We start from the raw sequence: 17,036 nt of genomic DNA, 5'->3' as shown, positions 1-17,036 counted from the left end.
TTTAAATATTTTTTTATTTGAATATCGTCGTGTTGTGTGTATTTTTTTATTTGAATAAGTTGTGACTTTTATACGTCTGCCGCAAGGCAGCGAGGAGATGATCGATGATTCTTTTTTTATTGAATAGGAACTTATATTACTTTTTAAGAATTACGAATGAGTGTGAGTGTTATTGGTATTATAAACGTCAGAGTAAAGAAATATAATCAGAAATCTCGGAACTGCTAAGCTATTAGGAATTACACGTCTTATTGTGAGTCAACCATAAAACTTAGACTTATGCTGTCTTGGGATATTTTTTTAAATAATTTTATGTAGAATATTTCCGTTATACATGGTTTCGCTGTAGCTTTAACCATTTAGCCTGCACACACGTCGGAAGCCTAAAAAATCAAGTAACTTCTCCCGTTTTCTCAACATTTCCATAGTCTATTATTCATATTATTATTATGTTTCTCCTCTAAGATTTCACGGGTCTATACACCCCGGATTTTTGAGAGGCTTGCGTGGGGATATAAATCCAACACGTAGAGGCCCTTTGGAGAAGTTGATGTTATGTTGTTCTCCTGCCAAAACCCGTTCCCGGCCATATCAATAGACGATATGTCCATGAACAGGTCTCGGCAGGAGGTGGAGCTATTACAAAATAAGGAAAAGGATGATGGGTTATGGAGTTGACGTTTGGATGGATTTAAACTGGGCTATTGCTGGAGAAGTTCGGACACCTGCCATAATCATGAATACGTGACTATTATGTGGCAGGTGGTGACTCGCCACTCACTAAATGGGCCCCTCAAATCAGTCACCATGATTGGCAACAAAGGGGCAACATCGGCGTGGGTGGCTAAGGATGTCGAGAGGTGAGACTGCGGGGCGTGAAATCGTGGTGATCCAGTCAGACACCCCCGGCGTTATGACATTTTACACTTCCATCCTTCGAGCGTATAGCTCTCGCGACTCCACTCTGACCGGCCGGTTAAGGCAAGCCAGAGGTAGGGGTCCTGTCCCTCATCGGTTTCCACTCCGACCTTGGCGAAGGAAGATCGGAGGCGAGGAACAGGGGCCTCCCCTGGGAGCTCTCAGGTCCGTGGGGTCGCTACTCCCCAACAGCTCGCCACAAGCTGCCCTGCGGAGACTGATTGCACTGGGAAGGTGACCCAGGGGGCGATGGGGTCGTCACGTCCCTACGCATTATTATTATTATTATTTTTTTAAAGTCATTGCACCACCCGTACATCCATCTCAGTTTGGTCCGAAGGTTCGACTGGCAGAGAATGCCTCGTGGCATTAAGTCCACCTGTTGTACATTTTACGTGCATAAAGTTTAAATAAATAAATAAATAATAAAATTTCCTTTCACTGCTCTGCTCCCACTGATTGTAGCGTAATGAAAAGTATACTATAACCTGCTCAGGAGTATGAAGAATAACTGTACCAAGTTTCGTTAAAATCTGTCAAGTAGTTTTTGTTTCTACAAAGAACATACAGACAGGCAGACAGACAGACAGACAAAAATTTTACTGATTGCATTTTTGGCATCAGTATCGATCACTTATCACCCCTTGATAGTTATTTTAAAAATATATTCCATGTACAGAATTGACCTCTTGCTTACGAAAGCTATGATAGCTGTTCTCATTTATAATAAAAATATTATTGTTCTAATATATTGGTATTAGCTACTATTGAAATATATTAGAATATATATCAAAATATGTAATATTTATTCTGCTACCTATTAAAACGAACACCACATAATATGAGCTTGGTATAACTGTCAAAATAATGTAACGTCAATATTGAGTTCCTTTCGTGATTGTGATTGAAACGCTTTACTGGATTGATAGTATTTAGTAATTTTATTGCATTTTAGTTTTGGTTAGTAGTTTATTCGTGATATTTGACGCTTTGAAACAGTTACCTATTTGCCCATATTTTTTGGTGTAAATCCCAGATTTCAATGATGAGAAATAAACCTTTTATCTAACAACATTTATCCGGAACTTTGTTACCTACGTGGTTTCTAAATTGAGTTCAGCTATTTTTTTGCAATCATGACCGCGGCTGCTGGAGGAACGTATAATTTCAAGGTAGTGCTTTTAGGCGAAGGTTGCGTAGGGAAGACTTCCTTACTGCTTCGTTACATTGAAGACAAGTTCAACGATAAACATATAACTACGCTTCAGGTAGGTTTATCGTAATAAATTTGATGTAAAGTAAATATTTATCGCTCTATCTGATATTGATAAAAACTTACTAGTACAAAATACTTTGTGTATTGTTATTTAACATATGAAGCATATTTTGTTTTGTCTTATAAATGCATGTATTCTGTTACTTGCTATTATGCTTCACAGTTAATGGTCAATTGTTGTTATAGGCAACTTTTTTAAACAAAAAGTTAAATATAAATGGCAAACGTATAAACTTGTCTATCTGGGACACAGCTGGCCAAGAAAAGTTCCATGCTTTAGGTCCTATTTACTACAGGAATTCAAATGGAGCTATACTGGTTTATGATATTACGGATGAAGACTCTTTTGGAAAGGTAATAATTTACTAGGTAATAATATAAAATAACTATTAAATATTTGTCCTAAACACTTCTCCTTATGATTTTTAAGCAAAAGTATTGAACTATACATACTTACCATCATTCCTGTCTCTCATTAGGATAGGGAGACTATTGATTTCCACTTGCTATGATTCTTACAGACTTCTGCTTCCTCCACACTCATAACTCATTTTACTCCTAACATCTCCCTTTTTAAGAATTGTTCTATAAGGTCGTTCTATAAGATTTAAGAAAGTTTAAGCTAGCATGTGCCACTTTTACAGTCAGCTCTGCCTTATAAATTCTTTTTGTTAGTCTGCCCTCATCCATTCTCCCGACATGTCCAAACCATCGCAACATACTCTTTTCTATTTTAGTCACCACATACTCTTTCACTCCAAACATTTCTTTTACATCAATATTTCTAATTTGATCTTTTAAACTAACAACACACATACTTCTTATAGCTCTCTTTTCAACTGTATTCATTTTATGTCATACCATACTATCACTCTCACACATAAGTGTAGGTATGACACAGAGCGGTGTCTCCTGGTACAGGCTTGCACGCTTAAAAGGAGACTCCAATCACATCCTTTTTATATACTTTGCTTGTAGAAATAAACAATTTAGATTTTTTTTTATTAACTCTCCATTCTGAATGGCCAATCAGGCATTTTTGACAGGAATTAATTTTTACATTAACTAATCTTTTAAACATGACTCACTTTTATTTGATGCTTTATAGGTAAAAAATTGGGTGAAAGAACTGAAGAAAATGTTAGGTGCAGACATAGTTCTTTTCATAGCAGGAAATAAAATAGATTTAGAGCATGAGAGAACAGTGTCCTTAGAAGAAGCAGAAAGGTATACATTATTTAAACATTTTTACATTTTATGAGACAGCAGGGTCTGTAATTTTAATTTATATGGACTAATGTAAATATAAAGGACACTAGTAGTTCTGGTTTGTTTAGTTTAATAAACATTCTTAACTAAGACAGCTTTATTTGTACTATAGTCTTGACCATAGTTTATTTCAAATTTGAACTTACAGTCACTTAACAGAAAAGCAGTAACAATGATAGTGGGTAACCACACTATAATTGTTACTGCTTTTCATTATGAAATAATAAAATCAAATGGTGCAACATAAATTTTGGTGCAACATAAATTTTGTTTCATTGGAGTCTTGTTCCTGTTTGGGTACTTATTGTTATAGTAACTTTGTACGGTACAACTCAATATTAATTATACTTATGTAATATCTTGTCAAAATTTATCAACATTAATTTAATTTTAAATAAAATAATTATTTTATAAACTGAGTGCCTGTCAAACAGATGCCTAGCCTATTTAAAATATAATTAACTGAACTAGTATTATAAATTCCTGCTTAAAAACTAATAATTATAACTATTTTTCAGCTATGCTAATATGGTAGGTGCAAAGCATTTTTATACATCAGCAAAATTAAACCAAGGCGTGGAAGATTTGTTTCTTGATTTGACTCAGGAAATGGTTGAACGATTTGAAAATAATTCTCAGACTGATGCAAACAGATCATCGCGGGTGCTTGTTGTTGACGATGAAGCTCCTGTGCAGTCATCGTGTTGTTCCGGAACAAGAAGCAACTGAAGCTATTTTAGTTTATGTCATCACAACTCTATAATGGATATAATGGAGTGGCTTCACCTGTTAAACTTACTACCACAGATTGCTTTGGTGTGCTAGAAGTGTTAAGAGTAAACATCACTATTTAATATTAATTTACATTGTATAACTAAAAACATACATATTTTATATTTGGAATGACTAAGAAATGTACTTTTTGTAGTAGCTTATAATGCTGCTGTGAATCCAGATCATACACCAGAGTGATTTGTATTTTTCATGGACATACATACATAAAATCACGCCTCTTTCCCGGAGGGGTAGGCAGAGACTACCTCTTTCCTCTCCTTTTCCTTTCATGGACAGATTCATTGAATTTGACCTTAACATGAAATTTAAATAATTCATAATTTGTACATAAACGACCAATGATATATGCTATTTTAATTTTTTTGGGTGAATCCTCTGGTCCATGCTGGTAAAAATTTTTAATTAAAACAGTTTTTGAACATTTACTCATCATTGTTAGATTTACAAAATGAGTTTAATTAGGATTATGTCAATAGCCTTGTCTTAATCATTAAATTGTTTTCGGATAAATTATTCTGTGTGTTTTTACATGTATATCTCAATGACATGTTAGGTGTTATATGGTATATGGTAAGCACTGTGATGCTAATTTGCCAATAAAATGTTGGATATTTTTTTACAAAATTGTAACGAATTTAGCCATATATATTTGAAAAAGATTTTAAGAGCGCGCCTCTAGGGTAGTCATGCATGTATGTTATGTGTTATGTTATTATGTAAAGATAATTATTATTATTTATTATAAAAATAAATATTTATGTACATTGTAAATATTTTGAAAAGTAAGTAATTCGTTATGTTAACCTTTTATTTTATCAGGTACATTATTTTATTCTAATACTATTAGTATTTTGAGGAAATCCAGTTTAAACATAAACATATGTGTAACACGTCGAACAAATGTGTGTTAACTCCTCCAATTATGTTAACACCATGCCCTCATTTCTGGTCAGTTTTGAGTAGAGATAGTACCAAAAACCTGATTGTAGTAGATGTAGCGATAAAGCACCGCTTATTATAGAAATGAAGAAAAAGGTAACATAATTTAAAAAAATAAATGTAGAATAATATTATTAATAGAAAGCATGCCAATGCCAACATGCAATGACGGGCATGTACAATAAAATATATACACAACAACTTATTCTAAATTTTTATTCGAAGGCTGTGACTGTTTGTAATGTATAGGTGGATACACCAAAACCACATACATGGCCTTAACATTATTATCAAGAAACTTACATGAAGATAATTTTGTTGATGTAATATGATTTGCATCAATTTACTGTATTTTGTAGCTTTTAATAAAATAAATAAGATTAAAGATTATGAAGTCCGGATTTATTTTAATATGATATAATAAATAAATGTTATGCACCAAAATATTTGCTTTTTTTATCTTCATAAAATTTTATAGTTCCTGCTGTGCTATCTTAATTCGTACGGATCTGCCATTCAGATTTAAGTAAAACAATAATTCAATTAAAAATCTTGAACAAGTGTTCCCAATATTTTTTTTTCTACTCGCATCCTATTCACTAATTATAGTATTTTCACTGACATGTTGAAGATATAAATAACAGGTTTTTTTAATTTCATGATTTGTTTTACTCTTTCCACTTGAACTAGGTACATAAAAATATGCGAATTAATTTATAACATGCTGTGAAAAGATATAGCAGCTTTCTCATCGGTTACGCACCTGCCATTAACCTGGGATTTTTTTGTAGGTGGTAACGAGTCCATCAATACCCATTCACTACCTAGCAAAATTATTCTTATGTCATCATACATGTAACATGCCTATTATTTCGCCATTCCATCATCACTATCACTATGTCCTTCTGTATGTATGCTTAGATCTTTAAAACTACACAAGGATTTTTTTAAATAGTGATTCAAGAGGAAGTTTTATATATGTATAAATGCTACTCGTGCAAAGCTGGTAGAAGGAGCCCATGAGGGGACTTTGGGATTTACTAAAGCGCGGCAGATTAATATACAGGGGGATACCTTGTGCCCCTATTAAGTACTCCCATCGTATATGAGCCTTCTGTATAATTATGGTCGCCCGTCAAGGATAAAGAATCAGATTAGTAAAAAAAAACTAATCATCAAAAATTCTCGAGCGCGTCAGATTAAGTTAAGGTGAGATAGTTATACATACATGCTAAAACATGTATATTTCACTAATCTTACGATTTGAAAGTGACTTAATGAAGGGGGAGGGCTAAAAAGTTGTGTAAAAAAAAACATCACCTGGACATTCTCGAGGGTAGGTAGTTTTTTTTTTATTTTGTAGGGAATAATTCAAAAATTACGAACAATATATAATCTGACAATTTCCACAAGCCGAAGTAACAAAAATTCATCGATAAAGTTTAATGCGTGCAGGTACGTGATGTATATATTCCCCTCTCCAGATATGCAATCTGAGGATGAAATTGAGCCAAAGGAGGAAGAAGATTCTACCGATGAAGATGATTAGGAAAAGATACTCTAAATAATGTAATTCTTCTTTCTTTCTTATAAGTAGTTTTAGCTTTAATTTGAGTTCATTTTAATTATTATTTGTTATTGAATTATTAAATTACCATCAAGATAAAAAAAAAAACATCTTATAAATATAAGTAGTAGGTAAGTATTCTACTTAAAAAACATGTACTTTCTCATTTGCATGCTATTTCCTCAAGCTTTTATTAATTGTGGCCGTCCAAGCGAAAAGGGCCCACTGAGCACTTTCTAGTTTCCGAGATATTTGAGATTTTGTGAAAAAAGGTGGAAAATTGGCATTATGCGATTTTAATGGATTTTAATGCAACATGCAATGGGCTACATTTTCGTATAATAATCGTCTTTAAATAACGAACACAACGTGAGAAAATTGCAATTATATGTTTAGTGAAAAGGGACCAGTTATCAACACTCTTTAAATTGAATGATTGAAATTGAATTCTATAATTATAATGAGTTAAATATCAACTAATGTCGATGTTTAACCAACCACAAAGACATCTACTGTCAACAGCGATATTTTATAATAGAGGATTTCCCCGGCATTTATTTAAGCGAGTAGTAGGGACTTTTACTTAGATCAAAATCAGTTTATTTGGTGTTGCTGTAGAGCCATTAAAGAGCTTTGTCTTATATATTATCCCTGAATCATGTCATACAGGTAAAGGGGCTAACGTAATCATTTCATTGCTGCATCATTTTTTTTGCAAATTTCGAATTAGGTGAAACCGAAGTGTGTGTGCCACGCTGATAACTGTGCTGGGCAAAATAAAAATAACTATGTTATGCAGTATGCTACGTGGCGAGTTGTTACAGGTAGGCATCGGTCATTTCGCATGTCATTCCTTCCCGTAGGGCATACCAAGTTCGCCCCAGACATGTACTTTGGACTTTTTAAAAAAAGTTTTAGAAATAGAGAATCTAATAAATTTATGGATTTGGTTGTAGCCGCAGTTCAGGCTTGTCCAAAAACTAACGCAATTACAGCTGTTCTCACAGGTAATGAGAAAGGTGATACTTTTATAAAAATGTATGACTGGGCAAAATTTTTTCAATCAGATGCTTCTACCATAAGCCAGCTATTAACATTTTCCCATTTTGAATCTAACGCAAATAACAAAGGGCACATGCAATGCTACAAAAATATTTCTGAAATGCTACCATCGGTCGTGGCAAAAGTTTTAAATCCAAATAAAGTATATGACCATGACCAACTTCCAACAGAAATATTCCCGTCAGGTATGACTATAGAAAGGCAATGGTATTTGTATAACAAAATACGTGAATTTGTCGAAGAAGAATCTAAATATATTTTGTGTCCCAAACCAATAGTCTTAGACGACAAATCTACTCCTAGTCAATGTAGTGTAGTAGAAGGAACAACTACTTCTACTTCTACTTCTAATACATCATCCAATCAAATTGCTAAGAGTGTTAGAAAAACGCCAACTTGTTCATACTGCAAGGAAGTCGGTCATAGGAATCAAGTAAGAAACGGGTCATATTTTTGTCCAAAGCGCAGGTCAGAAAATATTTGAGATTTAATTCTGACTTTTGAAACCTGTAATAGGTTAATTCTTTTTTTTTTGTTCTTTTGACGTAAATTTAATCTGTTTTTGTATAATGTCCTACGAGTAGTATATTCTTAATAAATGTGTGTTACAATGTACGCGAAATATAACCTAATTTCGGTCAACTCGACCCATTTCCTAAACTTAACATAACTACCAATTAGTTTTAAGTTTTTATTTTTTTATTCGATAGTGTTGCCATAATAAAACTAGTCGATTTTATACTTAATATATTTCTCTATTATTATAAATAAGAATCTATGTAACTGACATCTTGATCTCTAGCTATTACAATTTAAAATTTTATTGTATTCAACTGGGCCCTTTTACTAAACTTATTATAAAGTTAGTTTTAAGCTTCTATTTTTTTATTCGATAATGTTTCCATAACATTAACTAATTGATTTTATACTAAACATATTGCTCTATAATAATAAATAATAATCTATATAACTGACAACTAGATCTTTAGATAATACAGCTTAAACTTTCAATGCCTGTTTCCCAACAATTTGATTTTTGTAAGTGTGAACTTTGAAAATTTTTTATTCCAATAAATGTTATTATGATTAATTTTTTTTTTATTCCATATGATCAACCAACTATTTAACTATCCAAATATGGCCTTAACTCAATACCATCCAAGTGGTACCTTTATGCTTGGACTGCCACAATTATGTTCAATGTTTAAAAAAAATTTAATTAAAAATTTATAATTGTCAGATTAAGCGAATCCCTCGAGATAATTGTCAGATTATGAGACTGCATGTCTAGGGCATAATGATAAACCATATATACTTAATCTGACTTAGTGTATAATTTCAATTATTAAAAATGGTGTCCTCGGAAGACCAGCGTTGTGGTTACCACCGCAACATTATGCTGAGAGGAAGCCTTTTTGATATTCACAAAAACGCACAAATTGTAAAATCGGTTACTTAGTATAGTTAAGTTTGTGATATCAAATAAAATATTTTTCTTTCTTTCTTTCTTTTTTTCTGACGCGCTTGAGTATTTCAAAATGACGAATTTTTTTGCACACTCCAATAATGGCCGTGACTTTGCGTCACATCCAAATCGTCAAATTATTACATAAAAGCATTTAGGTTCACTTAACACCCCTTTCAATCTCAAGCGCTTGTAAATTTTTTTTTACATTTTAAACCCCTACGTACGACCACTCCCATCATGGAAACAATGAGATTAACATACATATGTATATTTTTAAAAATACGTATAACATGTATAATATAATTATCTGACACGCTCGAGTATATCCGTGGAACTGTTTTCATTACATTTTTGAAAATCTATATATAGCCGCTCCCCCCACCGATAAAACGGTATTATTTTATAATTAAATCAGCCCAATTATCTTCTTGAGATTGATGTGGTTGCAAAGATTCTTTTGCGATGCTTTGTACAAAAAAGTAAAGTATAAAAATACTTAGTACCTACCCTAATGTTGTGAATACGAAATTCATCTGTAATCATTTATTTTTCTACTGTATAACCTAGTTACTTCTATATTGGAAATAGAAATGAAACAACAACTATAAAGATTAATAACTTCTATTGAAAACTACTTGTAAAAGTATCAACAAATCAATAACGGTCAATAATATACCTAAGTATTTTGACGATTTTCAACAATCTTTATTTTTTCGTTGTTATTGCTCAATACACGAACAAGAACTGTGTTGTGCTGTAATACTAACTCATTGGAGACTTCAGTATTCGTACAATAAAGATCTAGACTATACTTATTTTGTTTTCCTTTTGCCAAGCTACACGAAACAATATCCCCAACTATACCATACACACAATATACTTAAGTTTGAAACAAATATACCTTTTCAATGCCACCCTTAAAGTTATTTGAAAATTATAGCTCCTATATTAACTACGAAAGCACAGTTCAAGTTTATTCCATAGAAAACTTGTATGAATTGTGAGAATATTTGTAGTATTCATACAAGTTTCATTATTATATTAGTTGTACTTTTATTGCATCATTCAATACCAGTCAAAAAATCAGACTATTGGTATATTTTTAACAGGCTTTTCCCCCTGATATAACCCTGTGAAAATTCCAAAGATTTATTTTTATTTTAAAAGAAATTTCAGCATAATTTGTTTTTAGGTTTTGTTTGTCTGTATCATATCATACCTTCGGCTTAGTCGACTGGTAAAGAATATATTTAATCTACTTATAATCAATAATAACAAATGCAGGACAGCGGTCATTGGTGGATAGCACCACACAATCTGAAATAAATATCTGATACACCCACCAAAACAGCGTAAAAAGCAAGCACAATTTCAAGTACAACCATTAGGTTCTAATTCTTTGAGAAAGCCGCCTCAATGTTATCATATCTTGATCACTTATTATGATGAATTTTTGGAATTTGGACACTCTCAGATCATAATATATGATTTTTTTGTTATTTGTATCACAGTTTTTAATTTGTATGTTATTGCTGGGAGTTGTGCTTGCTCGTGATTGTGGCCTTGCTCCATCGTTCTCTATGGCACAGTGTCACTTTTCAGTCTCAATTTCCTTTGCAGAAACCTTTTTCTTGGATTTGGGTTTTGTAGATTTCTCATCGTCAGATGGTAACTCTGTAATTGTAATCTTTGGTTTGTTGTTGTCTAGTTTGTCCAATGGTGGTAAGTCTAGCAGGTAAGGCAACATACTTCGAGATTTCTCTTCAGTCGATAGCCACTCCATCTGTAAAAGAAAAGCCCAAATATAATACTATTTTCAAAAGAAATTAGCAGAAAGTTCTTCATCATAATGAGGAAGTGACTGAAAAACAACACACAGCCGGAACTACCGGTTTTGTAATTGGAATTGGCATGTAGATTAGTTACTTCACTAAAAAAAAAAGGCTTATGCCTATCAAATAAAAATAATGTAAATTAGCTGTAATTAATGCGAAAGGACTGCCTATTGAGATGACAAGTGACAAAACAAATTGGAAAAAACTGTGTCGATCCGACGTAAAAAGTGGGAAAAGGTGACGACTAAGAAGAATAATTATACCTTCTGGCGATGATCTTTGACGGCGTCGTCGCATATATCGATGCACATTTGCTCAGTGAGGCGGCCGTCGTCGGAGGCGTATGCGGCCGCTTGCCACGCGACGCCAAGCTTAGACAGGGCACGACCTGACATGCCCGCAGTGCGCTCCGCTAGCTTGGTACAGAGTGCTCCGTAGTCAAATTGGTCCACGCTCAAACGCCTAGAATAGAATTTGAATTGAAGAAAACATATTTGTTTCATTCACAGTTATAGAAATGCTATTATGGGAAGGGGTCTTATGAAAGTAGTAGTAGTAGTCTTATGAAAATATCTGTACATTTCACAACAAGTCTCTAGTAGGTCAACAGTGCTTTTTCTCTTACTGAATATCAATTTAAAACCATTGCAACTTCAAATGATATACATATTACACATAAATCAGTGGTCGAATCGGTAAGGGCATCGGTAAGTTAAAATGTGTGTGGCGCAAAAAATGCACTGTGACTATTTTCGAAGTACATAATGTTCATTAATTTGAATTCTAACCCTAAGGAAACCTGCACATTTAGGCTACTGTTAGGTTATGTTACCCTCTAAAGTTTGTGGAGGTCTGACGGAAGTTGCTTCGTGTAAAAACCTGACTCACCCAATCCAGGATCCATGAATAAAGGTATAACCCGGGCTCCTTACCAGAGTGCTGAGGATGGAACCGAGACTAAAGCCTGAAGGAAGAATATACTACACATCATTCACCCTCCGAGTGTTAATTCCAGTTGCATCCACATATCTTTGAAAAGGTGCAACACAATTTGCTATAATGTCACTGTAAATTGCGTTTCTACATAAAAATACCTCTTTCCTTCAGACGCGGGTTGAAGCACGAACTTATCAAAATAAAGCCGAATAAGACGTTCTCGCTCTTCAAACCCGGGGAGTCCGAACTCAATCATCTTGTCCAGACGATCATTGATAGCCGAGTCGAACTGCTGCGGAGTGTTAGAAGCCAACACCAACATAATGCGGTTGCTCTGGTCAGATGTACGGTAAAGGAAAGCATTCAGAGCTGCCCTCAAATCTTCACTGATACGCTCAGATGAACGTTTCCTCAGAAATGCGTCAGCCTCGTCGATAAACAATAGTACACCTGGAATTTATTTAAATTGTTAAATATTGTAAAGTTAAAAAAAAAAAAACAATTACAAGAAATCTCTATATCTATACTAATATTATAAAGAGATTTGTATTTTTTATTTGTAGTGAATGAACAGAAAAACAACTAAACTAATTTTGATAATATTTGGCACAGAGACAGACAAAAGCCTTCAGAAATAATATAGGCTACTCGGCTCTCTCTAAAAATTCCCATGGAAGAAAATCCCTGTGCAGCTAGTTTAATATAGAAAAGACTTTAACAATATTAATAGGTTAGATGAATGTGCACAGCTCATCTACTAAATATTTATCAAAATTTACTGAAATAAAGAGTTCATCAAAGGTCAACAATAATAATATAAAGCAATAAGCTGTGTGATTAGATAAGGTCAGCATTTGCAAGCTTTTTACCAAGTGGACCTAGTGACTCAAGTATCAACATTTGGGAGAGTTTGATAATAACCTTTTCTGCTTGTATTCGCCCAGTCGAATACTTTATGGATAGCTGCCACTGCATCTTTGCCCATAGGTGCAACATCACCACCAGTCAAAATGGCATAGTCCATTCCAGAATGTTTTGCGAGTTTCTGGAGGAAATAAAACATTTTCATGAGTACTTTCAACAATGAATAAAGGCAGAAGTATAAGATTAGGACGACGGCCTCTGTGGCGCAGCGGTAGTGCGCTTGTCTGTGACATCGGGGGTCCCGGGTTCAAATCCCGGCCAGGGCATGATGAGAAACGAACTTTCTCCGATTGGCCTGGGTCTTGGATGTTTATCTATATAAGTATTTATTATAAAATATAGTATCGTTGAGTTAGTATCTCGTAACACAAGTCTCGAACTTACTTCGAGGCTAACTCAATCAGTGTAATTTGTCCCGTATATATTTATTTATATTTATTAATGAGGAGACTAACCTTTGAAAATAATGTCTTTCCAGTACCAGGTGGACCATACATGAGAAGATTTCGGTAAAATCCTTTGTTAAGCCGTGTGTTCTTTGTTGCAATTGCGATGTCCCGAAGTCTTTTCTCTAGAGTGGGTGCAAGGACCACTCCAGACAATGCATCAGATGGTTTTCTAAAACTTGCCACAGCTCTTGATACAGTCAATATAGGATGCTTCAGGGCTTCTAACAATGAGAATCTTGAGGTTTCATTGACCAAGTTGGGTTTTCCTAGAAAACAAATTTTTTATTGTTCAAATATTGAATAAACCTTGCTATTTTTTAACTTTTTAGGTATAAATAATTCATAGTCTTACCAATCCTGGCCTCTATGAATCTGGCTGTAACAGAGGTAGCCCCCTTGGCTGTATACACACCCAAAGCCAAGAGAGACAGCCCTCCAGCCGCTGCCAAGGTTTTGTCCCAGTCAGTCACGAGGGCATTGAGACCTGTGCCAATCACATTTCCAGCTGTCCTGTATCCAAGCAAAGCCAATCATAAATCCATAAAAATAGTAGCCTAACTTCTCCTTCGTTTGTTCTTAAGCCTTTTTGAACACAAGGTAATAATGTAGTAGATTTATAACAACTTATGCTTACTTTATACTTTCCAAGATGGTAGTCCTGTTTTCCGCAGCTTTCAATCTGATTTGTTCCATTGTGATGTCCCTGTTCTCACGCTCTGCTTTAGCCCTGGCTCTGGCTTCTGCTTCAATAGTCTTCAATTTATTCTTCTCACGAAGTTCCATTTCATGCTCAATGGTTGCTCTACGCAGAGCTTCTTGCTTTGCTACACTTTCCTCTTGCCTGTTGGAAATAAAAAATAAATATTAAGACTATACTTATTTTTCAGTTCCACTAGAAGAATATTATCAACTTATAAGAAAATAGTATTCCATGCATATAAAAATAAAATCTAGTTAGTGTGTTTTCTGTTCCTTCGGCTATGTAGCGAGTAGCGAGTTCACTGCTGAAGTAACATTTAACTAATAATATTGCTTAGCCAAAACAAAAACACATTTGGTGCAATTCCAAGAATAATTGTTTAAAGATGCTCTGATTCCAGTCATTGTTTGTTATGGAATCGCTTCAGGGTATTCCCAGTTGCACCCTCTGATACCTTATAGAACTTCGAGGCCTATGGTCTGCTTTTGCTCATAGGTTAGTTTCTACATTGAAGTTCAAAATAAAAGTAGGTCTTACTTACTTTTTCAATATTTCTTCTTGACTTCGTTGCTGCTGTACCAACTGCTCCTCATACCTTTTCTTTGCAAGTTGGTCTTGATATTGAGCACGCATTTGATGCTGTTTAGTTTCTTCCTATTATAATAGTACTTTATATTAATAAATCATTATAAAAATAGTAATGAATAAATAAGAAATAATTAAAATAAGTCTCTATTTAGATTATTGTGCAATTCTTTAAACTTTTCATTCTATTTATGTATTGTGTGTATTTTCGGAAAGAAATATTACTTTACACATATCAACAAAAAAGTTATTAATAAGTTTGACCTTTGCCCTGCACCAGAAAATAATAATGTCTATAAGCTTAATCAGCCGTAAGTCTATTGTACCACATATCAATGTCCTATACTTTGTGTGGTTCAACTTAGTTTATACAAAGCTACTAATATTTCTAGGCCTCCTTTGGTTCTAGGGAAAAATCTTCAACATTTTGAAATACCAACAGCAATAAGCGCTTTGAAAGTGTAAGGGAAAGATGCGAGTGATACCTGTAATGTTTTACGCCTTTCCTCATAATCCACTTTCTTCTGCTCTACTTTGGACTGTTCTATGGCAGCTTCATATTCCTTGATCTTCGCCATTTGCTCTTGCTGCTTTGTTGCCTCTTGTAATTTACTGAGTTCCAAAGCCTCCTTAGCATGTCCTTAAAAATTTATAATTTTTTACCCAAAATTTTGGCTATCTTGGCTTGAATGTAATTATTTTAGTTGAGGTATGATTATAAGTATGTATCCTAAATATGCTACTAATTTTAAAACTGATGTCATATGTGATAAAAATGATGACAATCAGTGTTAAATTGTACAGTTTCTTAGTTTCTCTATATATCTTTGAGCACTAAATAATTTCATAAATCATATTAATTTTATGACAAAAGGTTCCTTTAAGCTCTTTTTGATTGTTAGAAATAATTAAAAGAGAGAATTCACAGGTACTAAAAAATAACTCTTTAGAGTAGAAATTATAGGTTATGCGGTCGCTTATGCAATAGCAAGCAATGTGACTGATAAGACCTTAAATTTAGAGACTTACTAGATCTTTCGAGTTCTCTGGCTGCTTGAGCTGCTCGCTCCAAGGCACTTGAATCAAACCGATATGCTTCCATAGCTTTCTTTTCAGCTTTCGTCAGGTTTTGGGAGGGTGCGGCAGCAGCACCACCTTCGTTCCCTAGAGGCGGATCATCTGTAGGAGGCTGAGGGGGTTTTGTACTATAACCGAACAACCACGACATTTTTCTTGATGGTTTTTAATTCATCAAATTGTAAATTATCTATAAATAAAGAATTTCTCCTCAGTTGAATTTTCAATGTGCTTCCAATCAACCAATCACTATCATCGGGCGGGTAATGACTTGAAGTTGCACGAGCGGAATATTTTTTTTGACAGCTGTCATGTGTACTTGTACCTACCAACCAGTCTTTTTTAATATGTTTGTCGGCTTGAGATTTAAGATAATAAGGCCAAAAAGTATGTACTTTATTCTCACTTTTCCCTTACGGGGTAGACAGAGGCTACAGAGACTTAAACGCCATTTTGTGCTAGATGGCTTAATGATCAAATTGAGAATCCGATATTAATTGTCCCATGTGTTATAAAATCTACCACTTGATTAGATACGTAGAGAATGACATTATACAAAGACTTACTAGTGTAGGTATAGCTTTTTTCTAGGCAAATATCTACTTACTTCCCACCTAGTGAAAATAAAACTTAATAATTCTACAAATACAGAGCAGATTTTGATAAAATTGGACTTGGATAAAAGTACTTAGTGGAAATTTCCACGGTGGTCAAGGGTTAAGAGCATGGGCCAGCATCGTTCAAAATATAGTCATAGAGACCAGACGGCAGTCGCTTATATTTGACACCGGAACAAACGTGGTTGATAACGTAGGTACCTAATGTCGTTTTACCGTATCTTTAGCTCGTACTTGGAGCTTTAAAGTCAACAGTTGTGAATGTAATCGGTAAGAAGTACCTAACTACGTTATAATGAGCAAGCAGAGGAACTCCAATAGGGTTTAAGTTTCTATAAAAGCGTTGCGAGGTCAGATGGCAGTTCATGTAGGTAATCCTGGTGTGGCGACATCTCTACGCCACTCGTCACAACATCCAATCACACGACAACTGTCTATCATCGCGAAGAAATTGACGCGCTCAGCCAATAGCAGCGAAGAATCCAAATCGCGATTTCAAAGATTTCATGGATTGGAGCTATCTACAACCTCCGACACAACATCGTTGGAGCCGCGGTTCCCCAGGCATAACACCTAGCCTGGTGGAAGATCTTCCCTTTGGTGGCGGTCGAGCCGAATC

At 34.4% G+C, this 17,036-nt stretch overlaps 2 protein-coding genes across 2 annotated transcripts; one reads left to right on the top strand and one right to left on the bottom strand.

Annotated features, from left to right (window-relative positions):
• The first annotated feature begins 1,783 nt into the window (after positions 1 to 1,783).
• LOC106133949 (ras-related protein Rab-21) lies at positions 1,784 to 6,495 on the top strand. The gene is made up of 4 exons (XM_013333842.2): positions 1,784 to 2,186; positions 2,381 to 2,548; positions 3,303 to 3,421; positions 3,982 to 6,495. The coding sequence occupies exons 1-4, from the start codon at positions 2,055 to 2,057 to the stop codon at positions 4,190 to 4,192; spliced, it is 630 nt and encodes a 209-aa protein (XP_013189296.1). The 5' UTR covers positions 1,784 to 2,054; the 3' UTR covers positions 4,193 to 6,495.
• Positions 6,496 to 9,899: 3,404 nt separating this feature from the next.
• LOC106133948 (ATPase family AAA domain-containing protein 3A homolog) lies at positions 9,900 to 16,085 on the bottom strand. The gene is made up of 10 exons (XM_013333841.2): positions 15,753 to 16,085; positions 15,209 to 15,363; positions 14,680 to 14,792; positions 14,073 to 14,279; positions 13,791 to 13,948; positions 13,445 to 13,704; positions 12,987 to 13,110; positions 12,224 to 12,515; positions 11,393 to 11,591; positions 9,900 to 11,077 (listed from the first exon to the last, which is right to left on the bottom strand). The coding sequence occupies exons 1-10, from the start codon at positions 15,949 to 15,951 to the stop codon at positions 10,886 to 10,888; spliced, it is 1,899 nt and encodes a 632-aa protein (XP_013189295.1). The 5' UTR covers positions 15,952 to 16,085; the 3' UTR covers positions 9,900 to 10,885.
• Between the last annotated feature and the right edge of the window lie 951 nt (positions 16,086 to 17,036).

This window comes from Amyelois transitella, chromosome Z (assembly GCF_032362555.1).
Source record: "Amyelois transitella isolate CPQ chromosome Z, ilAmyTran1.1, whole genome shotgun sequence".
NCBI classification, from domain to species: Eukaryota; Metazoa; Arthropoda; class Insecta; order Lepidoptera; family Pyralidae; genus Amyelois; species Amyelois transitella.
This window is presented reverse-complemented; position numbering and strand designations above follow the sequence as displayed.

Excerpts from the sequence above, each read along its gene's own strand:
- LOC106133949 (XM_013333842.2), top strand. The coding sequence starts at position 2,055 with ATGACCGCGGCTGCTGGAGGAACGTATAATTTCAAGGTAGTGCTTTTA. Across the intron at positions 2,187-2,380 it reads AACATATAACTACGCTTCAG|GCAACTTTTTTAAACAAAAA; the intron begins GTAGGTTTATCG and ends TTGTTGTTATAG. Across the intron at positions 2,549-3,302 it reads ATGAAGACTCTTTTGGAAAG|GTAAAAAATTGGGTGAAAGA; the intron begins GTAATAATTTAC and ends GATGCTTTATAG.
- LOC106133948 (XM_013333841.2), bottom strand. The coding sequence starts at position 15,951 with ATGTCGTGGTTGTTCGGTTATAGTACAAAACCCCCTCAGCCTCCTACA. Across the intron at positions 14,280-14,679 it reads CAAGAAGAAATATTGAAAAA|GCAAGAGGAAAGTGTAGCAA; the intron begins GTAAGTAAGACC and ends TATTTCCAACAG. Across the intron at positions 13,705-13,790 it reads ATTCATAGAGGCCAGGATTG|GAAAACCCAACTTGGTCAAT; the intron begins GTAAGACTATGA and ends TTTGTTTTCTAG.